The sequence below is a fragment of the Microtus oregoni genome, unplaced genomic scaffold (assembly GCF_018167655.1).
Source record: "Microtus oregoni isolate MIOR12 unplaced genomic scaffold, Mior012 000086F_ref0000336, whole genome shotgun sequence".
Classification (NCBI taxonomy): Eukaryota; Metazoa; Chordata; class Mammalia; order Rodentia; family Cricetidae; genus Microtus; species Microtus oregoni.
The window spans coordinates 3,452,857-3,480,379 of NW_024544552.1; the positions used below are offsets into that span (position 1 = coordinate 3,452,857).

Here is a 27,523-nt window from a genome sequence, read left to right on the forward strand (position 1 = left end):
TTCACGATAGCCACAAACAGCATAAAATATCTTGGAGTAACTCTAACCAAGGAAGTAAAAGATCTATTTGACAAGAACTTTACGGCATTGAAGAAAAAAATTGAAGAGGATACCAGAAAATGGAAGGCCCTCCCGTGCTCTTGGATTGGGAGGATCAACATAGTAAAAATGGCAATTCTACCAAAGGCAATTTATAGATTCAATGCAATCCCCATCAAGGTCCCATCAAAATTCTTCACAGATCTTGAGAGGACAATAATCAACTTTATATGGAAAAACAAAAAACCCAGGATAGCCAAAACAATCCTATACAATAAAGGATCTTCTGGAGGCATTACCATCCCTGACTTCAAACTCTATTACAGAGCTACAGTAATGAAAACAGTGTGGTACTGGCATAAAAACAGAGAAGTCGACCAATGGAATCGTATAGAAGACCCGGATTTTAACCCAAAAACCTATGAACACCTCATTTTCGATAAAGGAGCTAAAAGAATACAATGGAAGAAAGAAAGCATCTTTAACAAATGGTGCTGGCACAACTGGATGTCAACCTGTAGAAGAATGAAAATAGACCCATATCTATCACCATGCACAAAACTCAAGTCCAAATGGATTAAAGACCTCAATATCAGTCAGAACACACTTAACCTGAAAGAAGAGAAAGTGGGAAGTACCATACAACAGATGGGCACAGGAGATCGCTTCCTAGGTATAACCCCAGCAGCACAGACATTAAGGGCAACATTGAATAAATGGGACCTACTAAAACTGAGAAACTTCTGTAAAGCAAAGGACACGGTCACTAAGACAAAAAGGCAACCTACTGACTGGGAGAAGATCTTTACCAAACCCGCAACAGACAAAGGTCTGATCTCCAAAATATATAGAGAACTCAAGAAACTAGACTTTAAAATGCTAATTAACCCAATTAAAAAATGGGGCACTGAACTGAACAGAGAATTCTCAACAGAAGAAGTTCAAATGGCCAAAAGACACTTAAGGTCATGCTCAACCTCCTTACCGATCAGGGAAATGCAAATCAAAACAACTTTGAGATATCATCTTACACCTGTCAGAATGGCTAAAATCAAAAACAACAATGATAGCCTTTGCTGGAGAGGCTGTGGAGGAAGGGGTACCCTCATCCATTGCTGGTGGGAATGCAATCTTGTGCAACCACTTTGGAAATCAGTGTTTCAGTTTCTCAGGAAATTCGGGTCAACCTACTCCTGGACCCAGCAATACCGCTTTTGGGAATATACCCAAGAGATGCCCGATCATATGACAAAAGCATTTGTTCAACTATGTTCATAGCAGTATTATTTAATAGCCAGATCCTGGAAACAACCTAGATGTCCTTCAATGGAAGAATGGATGAAGAAAGTGTGGAATATATACACAGTAGAGTACTACGCTGCAGTAAAAACAATGACTTCTCGAATTTTGCATGCAAATGGATGGAAATAGAAAACACTATCCTGAGTGAGGTAACCCAGACCCAAAAAGATGAACATGGATGTACTCACTCATAATTGGTTTCTAGCCATAAATAAGGGTCACGGAGGCTACAATTGGTGAACCAAAAGAAGCTAAATAAGAAGGTGAACCCAAGGAATAACATATAGTTATCCTCTTGCCTATGGGAAGTAGACAAAATTGCCGGGGAGGAAAGTGGGATCTTGGGGGTGGGGTGGGTTGGGAGTAAGGGGAGATGGGGAAAGAAAAGTGAGAAGGGGAGGATGGGGGGAACTTGGGGAAAAAAGATGATTGGGATAAAGGAAGGCTGGATAGGGGAGCACGGAACCACAATTCTTAGTTAAGGGAGCCACCTTAGGGCTGGCAAGAGACTTGAACCTAGATTGGCTTCCAGGATGTCCAAGGCGATGTCCCCAGTTAGTTCCTTGGGCAGCTGAGGATAGGGAACCTGAAACGACCCTATCCTATAGCAATACTGACGAATATCTTGCATATCACCATAGAACCTTCATCTGGTGATGGATGGAGATAGAGACAGAGACCCACACTGGAGCACTGGACTGAATTCCCAAAGTCCCAATGAGGAGCGGAAGGAGGGAGAACATGAGCAAGGAAGTCAGGACCACGAGGGGTGCACCCACCCACTGAGACAGTGGGGCTGATCTATTGGTAGCTCACCAAGGCCAGCTGTACTATGATTGAAAAAGCATGGGATAAAACCGGACTCTCTGAACATGGCGAACAATGAGGGCTGATGAGAAGCCAAGGACAATGGCACTGGGTTTTGATCCTACGTAATGTGATGGCTTTGTGGGAGCCTAGCCAATTTGGATGTTCACCTTCCTAGACATGGACTGAGGGGGGAGGACCTTGGACTTTCCACAGGGCAGGGAACCCTGACTGCTCTTTGGACTGGAGAGGGAGGGGGAGAGGAGTTGGGAGAGGGGGAAACTTTTTTTTTTCTTTTCTCAAAAAAAAAAAAAAGATCATTCCTGGTAAGCCAGCTCGTGGGCTACACAGATTAATAGAAATGGGTTAGGTCAATATGTAAGAGCTAGCCAATAAGAGGCTGGAACTAATGCGGCCAGGCAGTGTTTAAAAGAATACAGTTTCCGTGTAATTATTTCAAGTAAAGCTAGCTGTGCGGGCGGCTGGGTGCCGGGGACACAGCCCCGCTGCTCATATTTCAACAGAGTGGCGCCCAATGCAGCCCCGCCGCTCTTATTACTACAGTGTGTCAACCAAGGTTGATTTTGTGCATAAAAAGCCAAGAACAGTAAGACTTGTGACTACACAATTTGGGCTACAGGATTTCCTGTGTAGTCTTCCAGCAGGAGAATAAAGGCTTTCTGTTGGCTTTAAGAGTCGGTGTGGTGTCTAGAGGAATTAACTCACAACACCATTGTCATTTGAGGATAAGTTAGCTAAACCACTCTAAACTTTTATTCACTTGTGGTGATACTTCTCTTCTCAAACAGTGCCCTCTCTCTCAGGGCTTTACTGAGCTCAATGTCTTTCTCTGTTAGAAGGACAAACAAGTACCATAATCCTTTTGTGGTATTACTTGTTTCATCTACATGGGAAAGAAGGTAGAGAGGAGTGCTGTCCAACAAGCACTCATAATTCTATGAAGTCTCCCATTGTGGTAATGGGATCGTAATGGTTGAGAGGATGACCCAGCCTCTGGAGCCAGAGGAATAGAAATCAGGTGCCCTGTGCAGCACCAGAGAAGTAACTCTGAGCAAGGGCTCATAAGTGATGACAGGGCTGGGAGGTGGGGATGCCGTGGGGTGAGGCTGCAGTAGGAATGATCAATGTATAGATTGAGTGGATTGACATGGGTCACCTGGGGTTCCTCACTGTGGGTTCTTGTTCCAGGGACTACTACAGGATCATTGGGATTTGTGGTCTGGACATAAAATAGTGGGATTTAAGATAAGATTATGGAAAATGAAGATAAACATAATATGATCATCTTGATAGAAGTAGAAAGGGTGCTGTGTACAATCTGACATTCACTCACAACAAAGCATCTGTTCACAGGGACTGAAGTTAATTCATTTGGTAAAGGAATTGTTCAATATATTAGTCGGGGTTCTTTAAAGGAACACACACACACACACACACACAGAGAGAGAGAGAGAGAGAGAGAGATAATTAGAGTAGCTTAAAGGCTATGGTCCTAGTAGTAAAATAATGGATGTCTCCCAAGTCTCCAAAGGAAAGGTCAAGGACCCAGTGGTTGTTAAATGTGTAGTTTGAATGCCTCAGCAGTCCCAGTCTGGTGCCAGAGTCCCAGGAAAAACCTAGAGAGCTGCCAGTTTTCAGTCTATGTGGGAATCTCAAACAGGTATGTTGTGATACCAACAAAGGAATGTTTAAGGAACAGGCTATACAAACTCACCAGCAAGAAAGAAGACAAGCAGGCAAAAAGCAAAAGCTTCCTTCTTCCATATCCTTTTATGTGGCTGCAAGCAGAGGTGTGGTCTAGATTTAAGGTGTGTCTTCTCACAGCAAATGATCCAATCAAGAACATCCATCACAAGCATGCCCAGCTGCTTCAGTTGTAGCTGATTCCAGATGTAGTCAAGTTGACAGCCAAGTTTAGCTGTTTTACTGTGCAAGCATAAGTTTGAATCCCCAGAACACACATAAAAATTGAGTACAGTAGTATGTACCTGACTCATATCTCTGAGAATGCAAAGATGGTGGATCCCTTGGTCTTGCTAGACAAGCAGTCTAGCTACATGGCCAAGCTCCAGGTTCAGGGAGAGTCCCTGTCTTAATAATTAAAATAGACAGAGCCAATAAGATGATTCAGTGGGTAAAGACACTCACCACCAAACCTGAGTTTAATGCCCAGAATCCACATGGAGGAAGGAGAAAACTGACTTTTCTAAGTTGTCCTCTGCCTTCCATATATGTACACTCACACACACACACACACACACACACACACACACACACACTGAAATAAATGAATAAAAGTGTCTATGTGTGTTGCTTTTTTCAGATAGGGATCTTTGTCCTATAGCTCAGGCTGGCTTTCAACTCACAATATAGACCAAGATGATCCTGAATACTTTATCCTTGAGTCTCTACCTCCCAAATGCCAGAATTACAGTTATGGGCCATCAATCTTAGCTAAGCCTTGTGTTTTATAAGGATCCTTGTTGGCAGCAGTGTGGTGTTGGGGGATATTTGATCCCACTGTTAACCCAGAGTTTGCATTTGCATTAGTTAAATAAAATTATCCTTAGGTCAGGAGACTGGGTTAGCAGCTAATTGACAGAGAGTAATCATAGAGCATTGGAGGGCACCGGGAAGAGACAAAGAGATGCCCTGGCAGGAGTAGGAGGGGTTTTGAGGGTCTTTGCTTTTCCTGTTTTGGCAGAGTTGAGGAATAGGCTCTCTTTGGGAGGCAATGGCAAGGAGTGAAGGTTAGCTAGATGCTACTCGACCTCTCTGAACTAGTGTACTTTCACCTAGGTTTGGAATCTTGTGTTTTATTTATAAATACAATGATAGAAATTTATTTAAAACTGACTTTAGTAGAAGTGGCAGAGCCAGTGCTGGCCGGAAAAGAATTCCTGTCAGGCTGAGGCTTGAGCTGCCAGGTAGCTGCCAGAGAAGCTGTGCAGTAACTGCAGAGTGACAATCAACAGTCAAAATAGCCGTAGACTGAGGTGCAGCCACTGTGCTTAAAGATAAAACAATTGTGTGGAGAGAGATTGGAGTCAGTCAATACTAGAAACAAGAGTTAAGATGCTCAAAATGGAGGCCAAAATTTTGCTGTCCAGCATCTGGCCCATGGCCAGGTCATAGTCTTAAGGCAGGTGTTTCACACCCTGCCAGTTGTTACTACAGGAATTGCTATATAGGGAGGTGAATTGTGGTAATTTCATGTGGAAGTCCTTGTTCAGTGCCTCAGATTGTTTATGTTTGGAGATAAGGATTTTTTAAGATAGTGATTAAGTGTAGCTGTTTGTTGTTTAATTACTCTTTACTCTTTTGCTCTTTGGGTAGCCTGCCACCCAGCTCCCAGATAAATACACAGAGACTTTTTCTTACTTATGAATGCCTGGTCCTGGTTTGGTTTGTTGCTAGCCACCTTTCCTTAGCTTAAATTGTCCTGCTTACATTTTGCCTCTGGGCTTTTACCTTTTACTATTTCTGTATATCTTTCCTTTACTCCATTGCTGGTGACTGGCTCCTTATGTTCTTCTCCTTCTCTTGCTCCTTCTTCTTTTCCTCACAGATGTCTCCCTTTATTCTCTCTGACTTCCAGCCTTACCTATTCTTTCTCCTGCCTTGTTATTGATTGTTCAGCTCTTTATTAGACCATCAGGTGTTTTAGACAAAGTAACACAGTCTCACAAAATTAAACAAATGCAACATAAAATAATGCAACACATCTTTACATCATTAAACAAATGTTCCACAGCATAAACAAATGTAACACATCTTTAAATAATATTCTCCAATGAAAAATAGATAACTATGACAGCTCTTAATTCAATACAGATAGTCTATTTTAAAGACGAAGAAATCTGAGCCCAGAGGGAGGCATCAGGAATACACACAGAGAAATGAAAGACTATGATAAGAAAACACAGTGAGAAGGTGGTTGTCTACAAGGTTAGCAGAGAGGCTTGGAAGAAGAACCTTGCTGATACACTCATCTGGATTCTGATCTACAGAACTGTAGGAAAATCAGTTGACAGTGTTTAGGCCTCTTAATCTTACTGTTCCCCAAAGAAGAATTGTTGTACTACAGAACCCATTTGTGGTCAATGGGGAAGTCATGAAAAAGCTCCTAGGAAATTCTTCCTCGCTCATGAAAAAGATCTGTAGAAAGAGAGGATCCATTCTCCCTTGTTTTGTGGCAATACATGGAACAGCAGCAGCTACTTTGAACGTAGTCATAGGCGAAGAAAAAAGGCAACAGAAAAAGCCTATGGTCTTGAAGACATAAACAAACTAATATGTCAGTTGAGCCTGGAAACTCTTCTCTTTCTAGAGTTCTTATTTAATGAAGTGATATGTTTACTTTTTATTTCATTTTTAACTGTGTGTGGGTGTCTGTGTGTGCACATGGGCATGGGTATCCATGGAGGTCACTGGTGTTGGACCCACCAGACATGGGTGCTGGGAATTAAAGTGACATGGTATGGGAGGTCCTTCTGTCACGTGTTGCTTTTCTTGGTTAATGAATAAAGAAACTGCCTTGGCCTGTGATCGGGCAAAAGAACACAGCTAGGCAGAGAAAACTAAAGTGAATGCTAGAAGAAAGAAGGGTCAAGTCAGAGAGAAGCGATGGAGTGGCCAGATATAGACACTGGGAATTTTACCCGGTAAGCCACAGCTATGTGGCAATATACAGATTAATAGAAATGGGTTAAATTAATATGAGTTACCCAATAAGAAGCTAAAGCTAATGGGCCAAGCAGTGATTTAATTAATACGATTTCTGTGTGATTATTTTGGGTCTAAGATAGCCAGGTGGCCGGGAACCAACAAGCCCCTTTCCCCAACAGTGGCGTGCTCTCTTAACTGCTGAATCGTCTCTCCAGTCCTGATAGTCTTAAATTTTAAATTTTTATTGAAAATAGATTTTTCTCTCATACAAAACATCCTAACCACAGTTTTCCCTACCTCCACTCCTCCCAGATCACCCCAACCTCCCCTCTCCCCCAAATCTACTCCCCTCTATTTCCTCTTTAAAAAAGAACAATCTTCCCAGGGATAGCAACTGAACACAACATAACAAGAAGGGAATGGAGGAGAACCTGGGGGAAGGGATGTGGGAAGTGGAGACTGAGAAGAGAGAAGGAGAGGGGCTGCCATTGGGATATATTGCATGAGAAAAGAATAAATAAAAAGAAAAAAGATACACCTAGTGGTGATATGTCAGAAGAGCAGCAGGTGGAAATTGAGCTTTAGGAGTAAGCGCATCACACTGCAAGGCCCTGATAGGTGAATCTTGGGTAGGAAAGGACCCAAGTGCTTGGTTCCAGAATGTCTCTTGTTACTGCTATGCCTTTACATGTTTGCTGATATCATTTTTCTCTGGTATCTGGCATGCTATGAATGGGTGAGGGAGATCTTCACTGCCTTTAATGTAGTGTGATTATCGCATGGAAATATCCCATTCTACTGAGAATTTTACCTGTGGATTATGAAGATGCTTTCTTCCTAAGCTGTACTGTTTAATTGAAGTAATGATTTTATACAATAATAGTGTTAGCTTAATAGAATTTTGATGATTGAGGGCTTTTAACAAATGTAGTAAGGGATTATAATGCAGGTTAATTTGGTGGGAAAATTAATATAGGTAAAAGTAGGATATAGTGTTGCCTCCACCCCTGATAAACAGGGGTTGCATAGGGCAGAAGATAGGAGTGTGATGAGGCTAGGACTTAAGAGTTTTACTTAAGGAGTTTAGGTTAATGATTAGGAAAACAACTGAATCTCAGGAGTTAACGCAAGTGCTTCTTGATATTGGGAAATGTGTTCATGGCTTTTGGTATGTGATATAACTAAAACAAAGCTTTAAATGACCGGCTTTGTGTAAGTAAAAAATAAAGAATTGGATGGTTACTTAAGATAACTGGACAGGGTTCTAAATGTGAAAAGTGAAGCAAGTAACCTGTTTTCCTGGCAATTATAAGAGTTACTGCCTATTTACACAGTTATGGATGACGGGCTCCTGATCTGTGAGAAGTCTAAAAGATAAGTGTTTGACTAAGTGTGGGTTTCTCAGGAAATGCAAAGAGATGTGCTTAAGAAATGTATTGGGGTTGACTTTGTTTCAGAAAAATGTTTTGATGGTGATTATGTAGTAACGATATCTTTTCGTTATGCAGAAAATCCTCTCTGTAATGAACATGGTGTAGGGAATCCAGAAAGGGTGTCTAAAAGAATAAAGAGGATATAGAAAATGATAGACCCAGGAAGCGTGCGTGCGTGTGTGTGTGTGTGTGTGTGTGTGTGTGTGTGTGTGTGTAGAAACATCAACTGAGAAATTAGTCAGAGACTCCATGGCTCCCCTTCAATTGCTGAGCTGCTGAAGACTCATTCTTACAGCAGCAATCTAGGAACCAATAAAATAAAGTAGTACAGATAGGGTCTTCTATTGCCCAGGGTGACTTCCAACTCAAAATGTAGATGAAAATGACCTTGAATTTATCCACTAAAAGAGGTACAGATTTTATTTATGTGTGAACAGCTCACTTGTTTTGTTTCTAGGTTCTTTTTTTTTTTATTGCGAAAAGAAGAAAAAAAAAACATAAACAAAAAAACAAGTTTCCACCTCCTCCCAGCCTCCCATTACCCTTCCCCTCCTCCCACCCTTCTCCCCCTCCTCCCACCCTTCTCCCCCTCCTCCCACCCTTCTCCCCCTCCCCCCACTCCTCTCCCCCTCCCTCTCCAGTCCACAGAGCAGTCCTGGTTCCCTGCCCTGTGTTAAGTCCTAGGTCCTCTCCGTCCATATCTAGGAAGGTGAACATCCAAACTGGCTAGGCTCTAGGTTCTTATGTACCAGAGGCTGTCCTCCAATCTGGCTATGTTGTAGAGGATAATGTAAAATTTCTGATCCTCCTACTTGCACTTCCAAAGGGTAGGGATCAGGCATGTCCCACCATACCTAGTTTACATGATGCTAGGGATTGAACCTAGAGCTCATGTATACAAGGCAAACGTTCTACCAGCTGAGCTACATGCCTCTGTGTCACTTTATTCTACCAACCTATCTGAGTTACACTGTATAAATCAGTCCTTTGAATAACAAAGATATAAATATAAGCTTAGCAAAAAGGTGACTCCCAAAGGATTGCAGTATTATGGCTAATATAATAAAACTTTGTACTAAGGATGCTTCATTGCTAAGGAAAAAGCAGTTCATTCCATTATAGAACAAAGTAGTATCTGAGAACTGGAGAAAAAAAGGTGGGGATAGAGGAAGCTCAAAGCATCTTCAGGGGGGATGTCTAGTGACTTCATCCCAAATTCAGTCTATTGTAAAATTTCATGAGTGTGTGGTAATTATGAGAAAATCAAGGACAAAGAGTGAGGGTTATATGGAACTCAATTTATGCAGACTAAAGGTTTATATTCATTCTTAAATTATTATTTTACTATTTTGTTATTAAACTTTTCTTTTTATAGTCAGATTTTATGTTGTGTGTCTATAATCCCAGCACTTGGGCGGTGAAATAAAGAGAATCAGGAACTCAAAGATATCGTCACCTAAACAGTGAGATGGAGGCCAAGCTGGGCTACATGAAATGTACTCTTTGATACATTGTAAACTTCCCCCAATGAGGGTAATTATAAATATTTGTCATTTTTTAGTATTTGCTGTTTTTAATCTTCCAAAGAAAGACACACATAAAAGGTTCAAATGGGTGTCAAATGTTGCAAAGTCTCCTCATCTATTTCCTTTTTGGAAAATACACAGTTCAGTAAAATTCCCAAACCTAGTAATAGTGCTAGAACATGATATTTCTACATATGTCTTTTTGAGCCTTTAATTCTATGAGTCATCACTATACAAAGAATTTTCCTTTAGTAAATAAAAGTTGCCCCTGCAGCGGCATCCTGCCAGGAAAGGGGGAGCCTAATAAAGTCTGGGCTATTTTCACCAGGCTCTTCCCATAAAAGGACAAGAGCCTCACCTGGACCACACTAGGCACTCTGCAGAGGAGAGAGAAGCTTACCTCAACTCAACAGGCAACTCTGAGTTTCTGGCCAAGTACGGAGGGGAAGGTAGTTTTTGTCAGTGGAAGAAGGAAAGTGGACTCCAGTTCAGGTCTGCTTTAGGGCCCAGAGATGCGAGGAGTTTAAAGGAAAGGAAGAAGCCTTTAAGTGGGACTAGACAGGAGCTGAGACTATAATGAGGATAACGATGGTCTGGATAGAGAGTGACCTTCTTCTTTCCTTTCTCTAGATGACCATGATAAAGTTTGGTTTCCTGATGTGTTTCATTGTGGTCACCAGAAATTGCAGTTCAGGTGAGTACTAATACAGGACCCCAGATTCCTCAGATCACCCTCTAGTTTAAAAGGAAATCAACACTAGATGGGGTTGCTTCCATGTCCTGGGTCTCTGAGAACGAGGGATTATACATTTGTTATTGTTTGTTTGAGACAGGGTTTTTCTGTGTAGCCCTGACTGTCCTGGAACTCCATCTGTAGACCAGGTTGGCCATAAATTTAGAGATCTACCTGCCTCTGTTACCGGAGTGCTATGATTAAAGATGTGTATCACCACAACTTGACCAATCATTCCTTTAATGAAAATCAAAATTAAATATAATTGTATTGTTTTCCTATTTCTTTTTCTCCTTCTAATCTTTCCCAATTATCCTCATTCACACATTCTACAAAACTAAATGCCTCTATTTGTTTAATTGTGTGTATATATACACACACGTGTGTGTTTCTCTCTCTCTCTCTCTCTCTCTCTCTCTCTCTCTCTCTCTCTCTGTGTGTGTGTGTGTGTGTGTGTGTGTGTGTGTGTGTGTGTTCCTGGACATGTAAATACAACACAGAGATATAGGCTGGGTACTGCTTGCCTCTTGAAGGAATTGGCCAGTGGCAATGAGATTATCAAGTTTAGTCCTGGTCCAGATTCTGTACTTGTAGCTCTAGGGAGTTGCTGCAAGAACTGTCCCATCCTACTCACTCCCTATGCTTGGGATCTTTGCTCTGGGGTTTCAGTGCCAAGTGGGCAGTCTTGTTTGTTCCAGGAGAATGTTTTCTTCGAGTCTGCTCTTTACAAGAACTCAACATTATTTTAAAATATGTAATTCCTCTTCACTGCAGTTTTAAGGGAAAAGACAAGTCCCTAAATGCTATCTTACTTGATCTCCACACGGCAGTCTTTTTTCAGCTTGATATGAGGCAATCGGGAGCTGAAGCTTGACACAGTAAATACAATCCAAAAATACTTGACTGGGAAACATGGAGCTACTTACACCTGAGCAGCTCTCACCCCAATGTTCTTATTTGCTTCTACACTTCTAGGTTCTCAGATGACTTTGAGGGAAGATTACAAGGCTTTTTTATTCCATGGTCTCTTGGTCAACCCTCTGCACTGTCTACCTCATGACCCATGCTCCAGGGACATTAGTCTCCCTGCATTTCTCCTACCTGCAAAGTTGAACATCACTTTATTTTTCTTTTTCAGGACTTTAGACACCAAGTTCTCCACACCTTCAAATCTTTTGTTTTTCTTCCTACTTAGAAATCTTGCTGATTCTCAGAGGGAGACTTTGAGAAGTCATGGAATGAGTTTAGGATGAATGACAGGGGAGGCTGGGTGCCCCATGAGTGTGAAACTCTGCATCTTCTCTTGTTAAAGGGAACCTGGACACCAACAGCCGGGCCAATCCTGTGTCTTCCTCTCTGTTCAGAAGCTGCAAGGATATCAAGCAGGAGGTCACTGGGGCACGAGGTGAGTGATGAACATTTAAAGAGCACACTGTGATCCTAACACTTGGGAGCCTACGGTGAAGGACTGAAATCTCCAAGTCAACCTGGGGAGACCCTGTCTCAGAAATGCAGACACATAACCCAGATAAAAAATTGGATTTTGTCCTCTGGAACAGCTTTATTTATATATAGAAAACGTTACAAAATATACATAGGGGTTAAAAATTGACACTTAACCCATTTTAAGAGTTTTCAGGGGCAATAAAAACTTTCACAATGGAATGAATCACCACTACCCATTTCCAGAAAGTTTTCATTTCTTAAATAGAAATTCTGTAGCCACCAAGTAACAAATTCCTATATTTCCTGTGAGCTGCTGCTCCGTTTCCTATATCTATGAACCTGACAATTCTTGTTACCTCATCTGAGTATCTGAGAATGCTTCATGGCTCATATGTGCTGTAGAAGAGTTAACTTACTTTTAAAAGATTTATCATCATCATCATCATATTTATTATTATTATTATTACATAGATGCACATGTCTATGTTTGGGAACATGTACATCTATATGCAGGTATTGCAGGTAGATCTTAGAGCCATTCCAAAAGCAGAGATGGACAATAAGACTGAAAACAGGAGGACTGTGGACTGGTTTTCTCTACAGACGGCCACTATTTCCTCCGCACGAAGAATGGTACCATCTACCAGACCTTCTGTGACATGACCACTGCTGGTGGTGGATGGACCCTGGTGGCCAGTGTGCACGAGAACAACATGGGTGAGAAGTGCACGGTGGGCGATCGCTGGTCCAGTCAGCAAGGCAACAGAGCAGACTACCCAGAGGGGGATGGCAACTGGGCCAACTACAACACCTTTGGGACTGCAGAGGGGGCCACAAGTGATGACTACAAGGTTGGTACACTCTGTAGTCACTTGGGAAAGCGTGAGGATGTGAGTGTAGCTCAAGGATGCCATGGAGAGGGTGGGAAGGTTGTCCTTCAACATGGGCAAAGAAGTGAAAAGTACTTACCTTGAATCCTTCCAAGCAAGGTTCTCGGTAAGTAGGTGGTGGTGGTGGGACCACTGCCGTTGCAAATGGGGGCATCTGAGCACGGCTGTCCCTCTGTCCACCTGGAGCCCAGAGATATCAGCTTTGCTAGAGATTGTGCATGAGGGTCTTTTGCTTAGTGAAATCTCCTGGTCTGGTCAGGCTCAGTGTTGGTTGCTTTCCAGAACCCTGGCTACTTCGACATCCAGGCTGAGAACCTGGGCATCTGGCATGTGCCCAACAATAGTCCCCTGAAAAATTGGAGGAACAGATCCCTGTTGCGGTACCGCACTTTTAATGGTTTCTTGCAGCACATGGGCCATAATCTGTTTGGTCTGTACCAGGTATTTATGATTGCTAACCAAGGCTGCTTTTCATGGGTGTGGAGAGAAAGGCAGGTGTTTGAGTTTCAGTGGGCTGTATTCAATATTTCCCTTATTCTAAAGAGCAATGAGCCAAGAGTGGCAAAGAGTAGGGGTGTGTGGAAAAGAGAGTAGAGAAGTAGGAAGGGGAAGTGAAGAGAAGATAAGAGGAGGGAGGGGTCTAGAGTTTCAGAGAGACACAGACAAAAGAAAGGATTCCTTTTTATCTGAGTAGTTGGGAAATAATCTCAGATACAGTTACTTCTCTGTAGATGGTAATGTTCCTGTGAGTGCCAATGCTGCCATCCTTACCTAGTGGATTCTTGATGGAAGTGGGTCATTTGTCTATCTGTTGCTTTCATTGGTTAATTAATAAAGAAACTGCTTGGCCTTTGATAGGACAGAAAATTAGGTAGGTGGAGTAGACAGAACAGAATGCTGGGAAGAAGGGAAGTGAGGCAGAGTCGCCATGATTCTCCTCTCCAAGATGGATGCAGGTTAAGATCCTTCCTGGTAAGGCACCACCTCATGGTGCTACACAGATTATTAGAAATGGGTTAATCAAGATATGAGAATTAGCCAAGAAGGGACTAAAACTAATGGGCCAAGCAGTGTTTAAAAGAATACAGTTTCTCTGTAATTATTTCAGGTAAAGCTAGCCAGGTGGTGAGAAGTGGCCCGCTGCACCTATTACAACAGATTCTTTTGTTCCTTGTAGAAGTACCCGGTGAAATATAATGGAGGGAAGTGTTCTACCGATAATGGTCCAGCAATACCTGTGCTCTATGACTTCGGTGATGCTCAAAAGACAGCCTCTTATTACTCCCCCAGTGGCCAGAGTGAGTCTCTAATGCTACTGAATCCTTTGCAGGACACTCAGTTGTGATAAGTAGCAATCATTTACCATCCACCACAGCCTGCTTCTCTTCTGTGGGAGTTTGTGTTTTGCTTCATTCAGTTGATTGCCTTTGGGCTCTCAACTATCACTAACCCATTTTACAGATTAGGAGACTGGAGCACTGAAGTCCATGAAGTTGCCTGAGATCACAGGGCATAAGCAAGAGAGTTGGCATTTGCACTGGGGAAGCATGGTTCCAGAATCTACTCTTGGCAACCTCATTATCAGTCAGAGGTTTCTTAGAAACAGACCAGGTGCATGTGCACAGGGCTGAACAACAGGAAAAAAATAGTGTTTTATTTTTGTTTTGAGGGGTGTTTGATATCAATACAAGCATGACACATATCCTTTATGAATGCTAAGCCTGTTCTGTATAATTTGAAGCTCTTCTTATTTATTCTTGGAATGTAAGGCTTTAAAGAAAAGTTAGCAATGTCAATGTGAACAGGGCCAAAATGAATGCACTTGCCAACTGCTGTGACAAACCCTGGGAGATATTCAGTAGAGACCTTGCCATATCAGAAATTTCTCCATTCAAGCTCTGGCAGATGGGGACCTTTTTAACAATTGGCTCTTGTGGTTTGTGAACAGGAGTAGGTAAGGCTTCCCTAACGGATCTGATATTTTAGGCTGTATATCCTGGCACTACCAAACCCTCGTCTCACAGCTATTTCTAGAATTTTCCTTGAATGCTGTTTCCTGTCTTTTGTTTTCAGATGAATTCACTGCAGGCTACGTCCAATTCAGAGTGTTTAATAATGAGGGAGCAGCCAATGCCTTGTGTGCTGGGATGAAGGTCACTGGATGTAACACCGAGTTTGTGAGTCTGTGTAGTGACCAAAGAAGTACATGAATAAGATTTAAGTTGCCTGTGTGTATCTGTGAATACTGAGTATGGGAGACTGCCATGTTAGTGTGTGCACCTTTATGAACATGTGACATTTTCCTGTACCATATTTGGTCTCAGGAACTAGAGCTTCTTTGGAGATACAGATATTTTGTCTTGTTGAAAACCAGAGTCAACATTACAAACTTCTAATGAACTGTGACTGTTTAGCTTTTAGAATAAAACACTTGCTACCTCGAGTCAGGATGACACTTGCATTCAGGAAGTCCTGTGGGAGCCTTTGGGGCTGAGATTTTTATAGAGTCACTCCCCATCCAGGATTTAGCTTTTAGTGTTAAACAAATTCTATCTAACCTTTTCCAGTGTTTATACAGATTTTCATTGTGTTAAGTAGTGACTAGGAGAGTCCTGGACATCTGGTAAACCTCACCCAGGTCATTCTCCTCCCTATCACAAAGAATTTCTCTTGTTGGATGTTGGCATAGCAACTAAGTGCCAAGGCAGGTGCACTAAGATCCCCTGCAGCAATCTGATGCCTCCCTGAGCCTGTGATAATTGGATTCATACTGTTTTGTTTTCTTTCTAATAATTTGTGGCAAAGGCACATTGGCCATAGGGAAGGCTGTAACAAGTTAGCAAGTTCTGGCCAAACATGGTAGTACACATCTTTAATCCCAACACTCAGGTGGTAGGGACAGACAGATCTCTGTGAGTTTGGGGTCTTCCTGGTCGACAAAGTGAGTTCCAGGCTAATAAGGCCTACATAGTAAGACGCTGTCTCAAAAAGAAATATAGCATGTTCTTTTGGGATCCAGACCTCCTTAAAGTAACGATCTGAGAAAAGGGTTGTCAGCTCTTGGAAGGCGATCCTGAAGATCTCAGTATCCATTCATTCCTCGGTCATTAGCGTGTCCTTCACCTGGTCAAGATGTGACATCTTTTTGTCAAGGTGGACCGTGGGGATGTGGAATGATGAAATGGGAAGAGCATGTGGTGTTGAGAGTGTATCAAGCTGCTTCTATTTCAGTATGTAAAATGGATGTGGGATTCAGGAAGAACTCATTTTGGAAATGTCCAGTGTTTATAGAAAGATCAGGAAACAACCTTTACATCACACCAGTGGTTTTTGGACTGTATAAGGGATGAGCACCACTTAAATGTTTTATGGGTACATAAGATTGACTTAAGCATTCTTATTTTAATTTTTAAACAATCTTTTTTATTTTACATACCAATCCCAGTTTCCTCTCCCTCCGTACTTCCTGCTCCCCCCACCTCCTCTCTTCCCATCCCCCACCCACTCCTCAGAGAATTTTTTTTTTCAGAAATGACACTGTGGCCTAGCAATGACAGATTCTCTTGGGGGAAAATCTAAGCATAAGGAAATATGCATTAAGATGGCTTCCATGGTCCAAATGAGAGTCTGATGAAGTGTGGTGGATATTTGGAGCAAGGGTGAACACTAATAAGTTCCAAATATTTTAAATTTATTAATAATTTAACACAGAGAATGTTAGGAGAAGTCATTTTGAATAATTCCATAGTTTGCATATGAGGTGGTTAACATCATAGGGTAAGCCAAGATGTCTGGATGCTGAATATGTTTGTGATCAAGTAGGGATATATAGTCATATTATGCTGGATTTCTAAAACACTTATTTGAACTCATTTGTATGTGTGTGCATGTGTATTCAATCGATCACAGAGTTCAAAAGGACACCGTGAATCCCTGGAAACTGAAGATAAAGTCTTTTGATTGAGTGCTGGGATCTGATAAGGAAGCTGGGAATTTAAATTTGGTTCTCTGATAGTGTCATAAGATGTTTAAACCTTGGGGCCATCTCATCAGCCCCTGTGTTACTAGCTTATTTGGATGAGATTTTTTTTGTCTTGTTTCAGATATTTTTATATTATATGTGTGAGTGTTCTGCCTGCACATATGTATGTGTGTGTGTGTGTGTGTGTGTGTGTGTGTGTGTGTGTGTGTGTTACTTGAGTTCCTGGTGCCCTTGAGCCAGAAGAGGGCATTCTATACCCTAGAACTGGAGTTACAACGGTTGTGAGCCCCATATGAGTTCTAGGACCCAAACCTGGTCAATTGCAACAGGAGCAAGTGCTCTTAACCACAGAGCTATCTCTACAGCCCCAGTGTTACATGCTTCAGTCACTGATGGACTTTGAATGTGACGGTGGTCCCACAGGATTTGGTCATTGATGGACTTTGAATGTGATGGGGGTCCCACAGGATTTGGTCATTGATGAACTTTGAATGTGATGGTGGTCCCACAGGATTTGGTCATTGATGGACTTTGAATGTGATGGTGGTCCCACAGGATTTGGTCATTGATGAACTTTGAATGTGATGGTGGTCCCACAGGATTTGGTCATTGATGGACTTTGAATGTGATGGTGGTCCCACAGGATTTGAATTGTCAACAAGCATCATAGTCATTCTAGCTTGTGTAAGCCCAGACTATGATGTTCACAATGACAAAACTATCAAAGAATTTCCCAACAAAAATCCCCATTTTTAAGTTATGTGTGGTTGTAAGTAATTGGGCTTTTGTTTGTTTGTTTGTTGCCACGTGGAATGTGAAGAACCTGAGTAGTGATTCTAATTGGCAGTCCATTCTTTAAGTCTTAAACTTAAGAAACATCTGGATTGGAGAAAAGGATTTTAAACCTTCAATGAATTGTCCATAACAAAAGCTAAAGGGATAACACAAAGTATAAGAGTGTCATAAATGGCCGGGCGGTGGTGGCGCACGCCTTTAATCCCAGCACTTGGGAGGCAGAGGCAGGCGGATCTCTGTGAGTTCGAGACCAGCCTGGTCTACAAGAGCTAGTTCCAGGACAGGCTCCAAAACCACAGAAAAACCCTGTCTCGAAAAACCAAAAAAAAAAAAAAAAAGAGTGTCGTAAATGTGTCCCTCTGAGAAGTAGCACTTAAGGAATCAATGAAGAAAAAGTCTTGCCAGAGAACCTGAGAACAAAGGTTCAGAGAAGTCGAAGGAAAGGTAGAAAGAGATAACGATGCCACTAAAACCAATGGAAGTGGGGGTTGTGGTTCAAATAGGTCAATACTGCCAAAAGAGAGAGTCTGATGAGAGACAAAGAGTCACACTGAACTTGTCAGTTTTTGCTTCTGTGATAAACACCAGAGAGAAGCAATATATGGAAGGAAGTGTGCTGGCTAGACCTATGACACCGTGATGCAAGCTGTAGTCACCTGAGATAAGGGAAAAGCAATTAAGAAATTGTTCCATGAGATCAGGCTGTAGGCAAGCCTGCAGAGCATGTGCTTATTGCCGATTGAAGGAGTCCCAGTCCATTGTGGTGCCGACCTAGGCTGGTGGCCCTGAGTTCTGTAAGAAAACAGACAGAGCAAGCCGTGGGGAGCAAGCCATAAAACTGCACTTCGCTGTGGCCTCAGCATGAGTTCCTGCCTCCAGGAACTCCACTGAGTTTCTTCAACGATGAACAGTGATATGACAGTATGAGTCAAACTCTTTTCTCCCCAAGTTGCTTTGGTCATGGTGTTTTATCACAGTAATAGTGACCCTAACTAAAACAAAAGGCCTCATTAGCTTGATGGTTCCTGAGATTTTAACCTATGTTCATTTGGCTCTATTGCTTTTAAATTGGTAGTGAAGTAGAAATATCATGTAAGAAAGTCATATCAGAGCAAGATAGATCACTTCATAGTGGCAAGGAGCCAGGAAAGACCAGTAAAGGCCAGGGGGAAATGCTCTTCAAAATATGCCACTTACTCCTTCAGTGTGACCCCACCCCATCCCCAGCTTCACCATCTTCAAATAGTCCAAAACAGTGACTCCATTAGTGATTAACTAACTGAAGAAGGCAGGGTCCTCATATTTAGTCCCTTCCCCAAAGTGCTGCCTCTGAATATTACTTATCCTGGGGACCAGGTCTTCAGTATATAACACCTTTTGATAGGGAACTTCATATTCAAACCGGAACACCTCTCATTGCTACTTCCTCCCCCTGTTTTTCAGCACTGCATTGGTGGAGGAGGATACTTCCCAGAAGGTGACCCCTTGCAGTGTGGTGACTTCTCTGCATTTGATTGGAATGGATACGGAACTCACAGTGGGTACAGCAGTAGCCGGGAGATAACTGAAGCAGCTGTGCTTCTGTTCTATCGTTGAAAACTTTGTGGTGTGGGACCCAGACATCTTCTCCAGTCTGTGGACTCACATACACAGAAAAAAAAATATTGCCTAGTAGCTAGAATGCTAATGACATGGGAAAGGAGAATAAATTATGTTTATTCCATGCTTGGGTGTCATTGTGAATTCTTTTGGGCAGAGATAAGAGATTTCCAAAGGGTTTCTGCTGCCCTGTTTGATTCTTTTGGGTTATTAGGACTGGGAATCCTGATACAGCAAAACCCTTTTTAAAAATGTATTCTTCTCTCATATATTACATCCTGACAGCAGCCTCTCCTCCCTCCTCTCCTCCCAGTCCCTCTCTTATCCAGCTCTCCCCTACATCCAATCCTACTCCATTTCTATTCAGAAAAGGGCAGGCTTCCCAGGACACATCCCCTCATATTAAGACTGGGTGAGGAAACTCAGTAGCAGGAAAATGTTGTGGAATATTCCTTTACACTGTGTGAAGATATGTTACTTTGAGTGGTTTAATAACAAACTAAATGATCAATAGCTAGGCAGGAGGTATAGCAGGGACTTCTGGACAGAGAGAGTGCTGGGAAGAAGTAAGGCAGAGTCCCCAGATGAACACAGAAGAAGTCAGACGTGATGGAGGAGAGGTAAAAGCCACGAGCCATGGGACAGCCCATCAATTAGTACAAATGGGTTAATTTAAGTTATAAAAGCTAGTTAGGGACAAGCATAAGCTAAGGCCAAGCTTTAATAATTAATAGTAAGTCTCTCTGTCATTTTTGGTGATGTGGCAGCACAAAGAAAAATCTGTTCACATAATGGCATCCATCATGGGGTCACATATTTCCACATAAGAACTGACAAAGCTTTAAAAAAGTTTCCAAACACACAAAAAGGGAGCCAAACCCAGTTCCACCATCTCCCATTTGGGCTGCATTACAGAGATGTGTCTCCCGGCAACTGCTTTATGGGCCTGAGCCTCAAGTGCACCATGAGATGTGCAGTGGGTTTAAGGTTTGACTCATACAGTCAGAGAATGATGCAGGTACCTAGTAAAGCAAAGCCTAGAGAATAAGAGATGGTATAGACAGTCATATAAAAAATAAATAGTTTAAAAATAATAAAATAAAGTTTTTAAAAAGAAAAAACAAAGTTAAAAATAAGCCTTGTAAGAATGGGAAATATTATAATTATAAAAGTGACCCCAAAATTCTACCAAGGAACTCCCACAGCTCACAAACACCTTCATTATTATGGAAGGAAACAAGATCAACTAAAAAAAAAAATAATCAGTAGCCCTCCTATATACAAATGATAAAAGGGCTGAGAAAGAAATCAGAGAAATAGCACTCTTCACAATAACCACAAATAACATAAAATATCTTGAGGTAATACTTGCCAAAGAAGTGAAAGACCTGTACAAAAAGAACTTTAAGTCTTCGAGGAAGAAATTGAAGAAGATATCAGAAAATGGAAAGATCTCCCATGCTCTTGGATAGGTAGGATCAATATAATAAAATAACAATCTTACCAAAAGCAATCTACAGATTTAATGTGATCCCCATCAAAATCCCAACACAATTCCTCATAGACCTTGAAAGAATAATACTCAACATCATACGGAAAAACAAAAAAATACAGGATAGACAAAACAATCCTCTACAATAAAGCAACTTCTGGAGGCATCACAATCCCTGACTTCAAGTTCTACTATAGAGCTATAGTAATGAAAACAGCCTAGTACTGGCATAAAAACAGATAGATTGACCAGTTGAATTGATGTCCCTGATATAAATCCACATGCTTATGAACACCTGATTTTTGTTAAAGAAGCTAAAGTTATACAATGGAAAAAAGAAAGCATTTTCTATAAATAGTGTTGCCATAAAAGGATGTAAAGATATAGAAAAAAGCAAATAGACCACATCTATCTCCTTGCACAAAACTCAAGTCTAGATGGATCTAATACCTCAACATAACACCAACCACACTGTACCTCATAGAAGAGAAAGTGGGAAGTAGCTTTGAATGCATGGGCACAGAGCCAACTTCCTGTTCCTGAGTGCAACAATTAATAAATAGGACCTCCTAAAACTGAGAAGCTTCTGTAAGGCAAAGGACACAATCGATATGACAAAATGGCAGACTACAGAATGGGAAAAGATCTTCACCAACCCCACACCGGACAGAGGACTCATCTCCAAAATATATAAAGAACTCAAGAAACAAGATACTAAAATACCAAATATGATTGAAAAATGGGGTACAGATCTAAACAGTGAATTCAACAGAAGAATCTCAAATGGCCAAAACATAATTAAGGAATTGTTGAACATCCTTAGCCATCAGGAAAAAGCAAATCAAAATGACTCTGAGACGCCATCTTACACCAGTCAGAATGACTAAGATAAAAAAAAAAAACACCAATGATAGCATATGCTACAAAGAATGTAGAGTAAGGGAAACACTTCTTCATTGCTGGTGGGATGCAAACTTGTTACAGTCACTTTGGAAATCAGTATGGCAGTTTCTCAGAAATTTGGGAATCAATCTATGTCAAGAACCAGTAATACCTCTCTTAGGCATATATCCAAAAGATGTACACTCATATCACTAAGACATTTGCTCAACCATGTTTATGGTAGCATTATTATTCATAATAGTCAGAACCTGAAAACAATGCTTCTCAACCAAAGAATGGATAAAGAAATTGTGGTCCATTTACTCCATGGAGTACTACTCAGTGGAAAAAAAATGACATCTTGAAATTTGCATGCAAGTGGATGGAACTATTTTTAAAAAAAAGTATCCTGAGTGAGATAACACAGACCTAGAAAGACAACCATGGAATGTACTGACTCTTAAGTGGATAGTAGATGTAAAGCAAAGGATAGCCAGCTATAGTTCATGAATCCATGAACCCAGAGAAGCTAGATAACAAGGAGAACCCTAAAAGAGATATACATGGATTTCCACTGGTAAGGGGAAATAGACAAGTTCTCCTGAGAAAATTAGGATCATTAAGGGAGGGAAGGGAAGAAGGGGGAAGGGAGGGAAGAAGAAGAGGGAGGATGAGAACATGAGAGAGTGGGATGGTTGAGATGGGGGAAGGACAGAGACGAAGAGCAAGGAAAGTGATATCTTGATTGTGGGAGCCATTATTGGGCTAGCATGAAACTGGCACCGGGGAAATTCCCAGGAACCCACAAGGATGACCCCAGTTAAGACCCTAAGCAATGGTGAAGAGGGTGCTTGAACTAACTTTCCCCTGTAGTCAGATTGATGACTACCTTAATTGTCATCATAAAACCTTCATTCAGCAGCTGATGGAAGCAGATGCAGAAATCCACAGCTAAGCACTGGGCCAAGCTTCCAGAGACCAGTTGAAGAGAGGGAGAAGCAATGAGCAAAGGGATCAAGACTATGATGGGGATACCCACAGAAACAGCTGACCTGAGCTAGTGGGAGCTTACTGACTCTAGAATGAAAGTAGTAGTACCTGCATAGGACCAAACTAGGCCCTCTGAATTTGGGTGACAGTTGTGTGGCTTGGGTTTTCTGTGGGGCCACTAGCAGTGGGATCAGGCTTTATCCCTAGTGCTTGACTGGCTTTTTGGAGCCCATTCTTTTTGGAGGGATACCTGCTTGGTCCTGATTTAAAGTGATGTGTCAGACTTTGTTGACACCCCATGGGAAGCCTTACACTCTCCAAGGAGTGGATGGGAGTGGGGTAAAGGGATGGTGAAGGGAGCAGGAGGAAGGGAGGGAATGGGAACTAGGATAGGTATGTAAAATTAGAAAAGATCATTTTAAAATAATTAATTAATAAATAAAAATGGAAAATATTATAACACAGGGAGTGTGGACCTTATATGGCACTTTGTTAATTTTGATTATTTTTGGACAGCTGCTGAGAGATATTGGATGTGGAAGGTACTGCTGAATTCAACTGACTTATATACTTCAGAAATGCCTTAATGTTAAAATGGAAATCAAACATGTATTTTGTTGTGGAAGAGGTTATGCTCTTGTTTCCACAGGAAACAAAAGGCTGTGGGTTCCTTTCATGTGTGTAATTAAGAGATCTTAATTGACCAGGGGAGACCTCCTGAGTACCTTGGCTACAGACCAAGACTTTCTTGGGGAAGAAGCCAAGAAAGACTACTGTACAGGTGATGTGTAAGCTGTGCGTGGGAACATCTCAGGGACGAGATGAGAGATGATAAACCTTGTTGGCTACAGATTCCTCATGATTAATCACTGCATGCCATCCTTTCATATGGCATGGATAGAGATTTATATGACAGTTTGGTTATGCATTCCAAATGGGTTTATAAAGTTGACAGATGCCTGCTCAAACATAGAACATAAAGTCATCCTTTTTTGTGAAAGGAGGGACTTTGGCTACCTCTTTATTGGACACTTTGTAAATGACACACAGATCTACAATTAAATAATTATTAAAATATTGACCAGAACCATGGCCTTGGTCCAGGGCTCCAAACCAGAAGCAATAAGAAATGAGGGTTATGGGCTGGCAGTATTTCTCCAACATCACCAAAACCCATAAAATGAGGCTCTTGAATCTTTCCAGGGCTTGGGCCCTTGGGTTAACCCAGGGACCCCAGGCTGCATCTGTCAGGACAAGGTAAACAGCGAGGGTCCAGAGGGAACAGCCAGCTGAGACCAGATGCAGATAGACCCAAATGGAAGAAAGATGGAAACAGACAGGTGCTGTCCAGCTGGAGATAAGATGCAGCAAAGGAAAACTAAGGGGAGAGGCTGGGGGCAGTATTGCAGCAATGCAAGAGTGAGTGCAGCCCAGGGTCCTGTCCTGAGTGGCTGGTCAGGTGTCTGCTGGCAGTCTCCAGGTGGCTTTCCTGACCTAAGCCTGGCTGAGGGCTCACACGTTGTGGGTCCTCTTGGTGAGCTGGGACTCCTCATCTTCCAGCTTGGATTTGAGGTGCTCCTTGTAGGCCAGGTTGTCTCCAGGCCATTAGTGATTTTCTGCTTCTCACAGCCACAAATTTCCTGTGCAGCCTGCTGGATGAGTCTGAAGTCGTGGCTGACTAACATCTTAACACCCTCAAACTCATTGATAGCATCTGCCAATGCATCAATGGTATCGATGTCCTGGTGATTGGTAGGCTCATCCAGGCAGAGCATGTGAGTGTTCTGCCAGGCCAGCCAGGCCAGACACACTCAGCACTTTTGCCCACCCAAAAGGTTCCAGATTGAGTTCATCTGTCCACAAAATGATGGCCCCTCTCTAGAGATACATGCCCAAAGGGATGTTTAAACTGTCCCCCAGAGAAAAACCACGTGGTTTTCTGTCTTCCTTTCCCATCTCCTCTCTGTGGGGCTGAAAAACCACCCAGAAGCATTGGTATCCATTATATGTGGGATTTTTCTAATTTGGTTTGATTTCGTCTGAATTGGATTGTTGCATTGGTGGAGAGGCTGATTGGGCTGCAGCAACTTCTCAAAAAGAATAATCTGATCTCATGTGATCTCTGAAGTCTCCAGAAGATAATGGGATTGCAAAACAATTGTTCCACTGAGACTATGGTAATGCCACTTAGCTAACAAACCCCACCTAAAGATCTACTTTGTACTACAAACTGCTCAGGAAAATTTCAAGGTGGCTAGTTGAGATGATCCAGCCTCACAGACTGCTCTAGCCACGACTTGAGACAAGCCCTGTATTTTCCCATTACACGGAGACTGGATAACAAATGATACAGCAAGATCTTCTAGGACATGGCAATTAAACCAAATTTTTTCAAGGTCTGATCAAAATACTATTACCCACAGACAAGAGGAAGCAATTTTAAGAACATTATGCCCACATTCCCAAGAGGTGGGGTAGGTGGGTTTTGGTCATTCAGTGGGTTATGGATATTTGTCATCATTTATGGGAGGTTGGTTACAGGTTGTTATTGGTAATGGTCATGAAAAAGCTGAACAAAGGAACTCATTATAAAATGAAACAGGGAAGATATAGAGATATAATTAAAAAGTAGATTATTTAGTCTACTTTTAATAAAAAACAACTACTACTTTTAAATATTTCACATTGGCTTGGATTTTTGTATACTGATACAAAGCTGAAGTTATTTTTGTTATACTGTATATATGCTTAGAAATGATAGGACAAAAGGTAGTAGACTATTGAATATACTTTTAAACAAAAATAATCTACTAGTTTTAAATATTTTACATTGATATAGATTTTTATCTATTGATATAGACTTGAAGTTATTTTATTAGAACATATGATACATACATTTCTACTCTTGTTCAAGGTATTGTACCTATGCAACTCATTTAACAATGTAATGTAAATTTCTAGTCCTTGAAAGTTATTATTACAAACTATTTAGGGTAATAAAGAAATACAGTTAGTAGTTAATCACCTATTACACATCAAAATTGTCATGTTAGGTATGTTTTCAATGTCAAACAAAGATTTGTTTTAGATAGACAGGAGGTCTTCAGCCACTTCAGAAACATACAGAATATGTCATTTAAGATATTTTAATAACATAAGATTCTTTTTTATGACAATGAGACATGCCTGCTCTGGGCAACACCAATCTACTTCAGAGAAGATGATGGGCATCGAAGAAACTTCATATGGAGTTTACTTCTTTGTGGCCAAAGTTAGCCACTGGACTAAAAAAAAATTCCCTTCCTTTGACTGCTGACAGTTTTCTATCCAAATTGGATAAGCAGGACAAAAAAGAAAGAGAATGCCAAAGCAAGATGAGACATTCCTTCAAAAATTCTGCATCACAGATAAGTTTTTCAGCTATTCTAGGCCTATAGGCTGAAGATGGATACCCCAAACATTGCAGAGAAAGCCTGGGTGACTGTCCAGGCACCCAGCTGTAATTTCTTATTTTTGGAGATCATTTGCTGTATACTTCCTGTTTACTCAGTTATATCCTTCTCAGGTTTCTGAAGGAGTTGAAGACTTTATAGTTAAAGTATTCCTTTTTGAAAAATTTAGAAAAGATACTTACAAAAGAGGTGTAAAGTTCAGAAGGTTGAGAGCTATCAAAACATAGTTTTGGGTAGGTAATGCAAGTTAGGATAGAAAGAGAATTAGGCACAACACTTTGGACTCACCAAGATAGGATAGATAATAGAATATTTTCACTGAATTTGCCAAATGTTAATAGACTAGACATTGTTAATGTAATTATTTCCTGTATATATATTTGCATGTGGTTATTTTACCTATTGTATATAGTTTTTCTATATTAGTTAAAACTTTAATTTTTTATTTTAGACAAAAGGGGAAATGTTGCATGATATTTTGTTTGTGTTCCAACAAATAAAACTTACCTGGAGACCAGAGGGCAGAGCTAGCCACTAGTTAACCATAGAGGCCAGGCAGTGGTGGCACACACCTTTAATTCCAGCATTTGGGAGGAGGAAGAAGGAAGATCAAGAGTTCAAGGTCATCCTGGGTTACACTAGACTAAACCAGTCTAAAAGAGAAACATAGCCTGGTGGTGGTGGCTCAAACTTTTCATCCCAGCTCTTGGGGTCTCACGTCTTTGAACCCAGTACTTGGGATGCACATGTCTTTAATCCAAGCACTAGGGATTATAAGGCAAGCGGAGACAGAGTGTTAGGCCTCCCACTCAGTCTGAAGATTAGTAGAGACTAATAGGATCACAATTCATCAATTCATGTATTCAATCATGACATTTGTTTCTCCACCTCAAGAGTCAGAATTCTGGGCTACAGCATCTAAATGGCCATATCTGGGCCATCTGCCAGTATTATGGGTTGCCAGAAGGGTGTGAGGAAGGGTCATCCTTTTAGTGTCCCAGCATCTGGGTCTCTGCCTCCCTCCAAGACTAGGAAGTGCAGGAGAGATGTCTACAAAGGAAGAAAGGTGCAATCCTTCCCCCGTGTCTGCATCCATTCTCTTTTTTGGCCTTTTCCTTTCACTCCTCAGACCACCCCCTTGATGTAGAGTTTTTAATAAATGTTTGGTGTGAATACTGAGGTTCAGAGAGATGAAACAAGGAAAAGTCAGTTGCTTTCTCCAGGTTAGATAGAATGGTTAGACAGAAAATCTAAACTATAGCTGCAGGTAAATTATCAGAATGAATGAAAGGAACATTTTATTGGCTACAAAGCTAACATCAGAATCAGTTGTATCTAATTAGTATCAGACCCTGGATTGGAGCTAAGAATTTCGGCTTGGAGGAGGATTTTTCTTATAGCAACTCTGTGCTGATGTTAGAACGAGTATTTCTCATGGAATCTAAGACATATTGATGAACTACTGT

General features: G+C 41.4%; 1 protein-coding gene across 1 annotated transcript; it reads left to right on the forward strand.

The window, feature by feature from the left end:
• The first annotated feature begins 10,432 nt into the window (after positions 1 to 10,432).
• On the forward strand, positions 10,433 to 19,238 carry LOC121442013 (intelectin-1a-like). Its single transcript, XM_041643450.1, has 7 exons — positions 10,433 to 10,490; positions 11,842 to 11,934; positions 12,579 to 12,826; positions 13,148 to 13,306; positions 14,043 to 14,163; positions 14,939 to 15,042; positions 19,086 to 19,238. The coding sequence occupies exons 1-7, from the start codon at positions 10,433 to 10,435 to the stop codon at positions 19,236 to 19,238; spliced, it is 936 nt and encodes a 311-aa protein (XP_041499384.1).
• The last annotated feature ends 8,285 nt before the right edge of the window (positions 19,239 to 27,523 follow it).

Excerpts from the sequence above, each read along its gene's own strand:
- LOC121442013 (XM_041643450.1), top strand. The coding sequence starts at position 10,433 with ATGATAAAGTTTGGTTTCCTGATGTGTTTCATTGTGGTCACCAGAAAT. Across the intron at positions 11,935-12,578 it reads GGAGGTCACTGGGGCACGAG|ACGGCCACTATTTCCTCCGC; the intron begins GTGAGTGATGAA and ends TTTTCTCTACAG. Across the intron at positions 14,164-14,938 it reads TTACTCCCCCAGTGGCCAGA|ATGAATTCACTGCAGGCTAC; the intron begins GTGAGTCTCTAA and ends TTTTGTTTTCAG.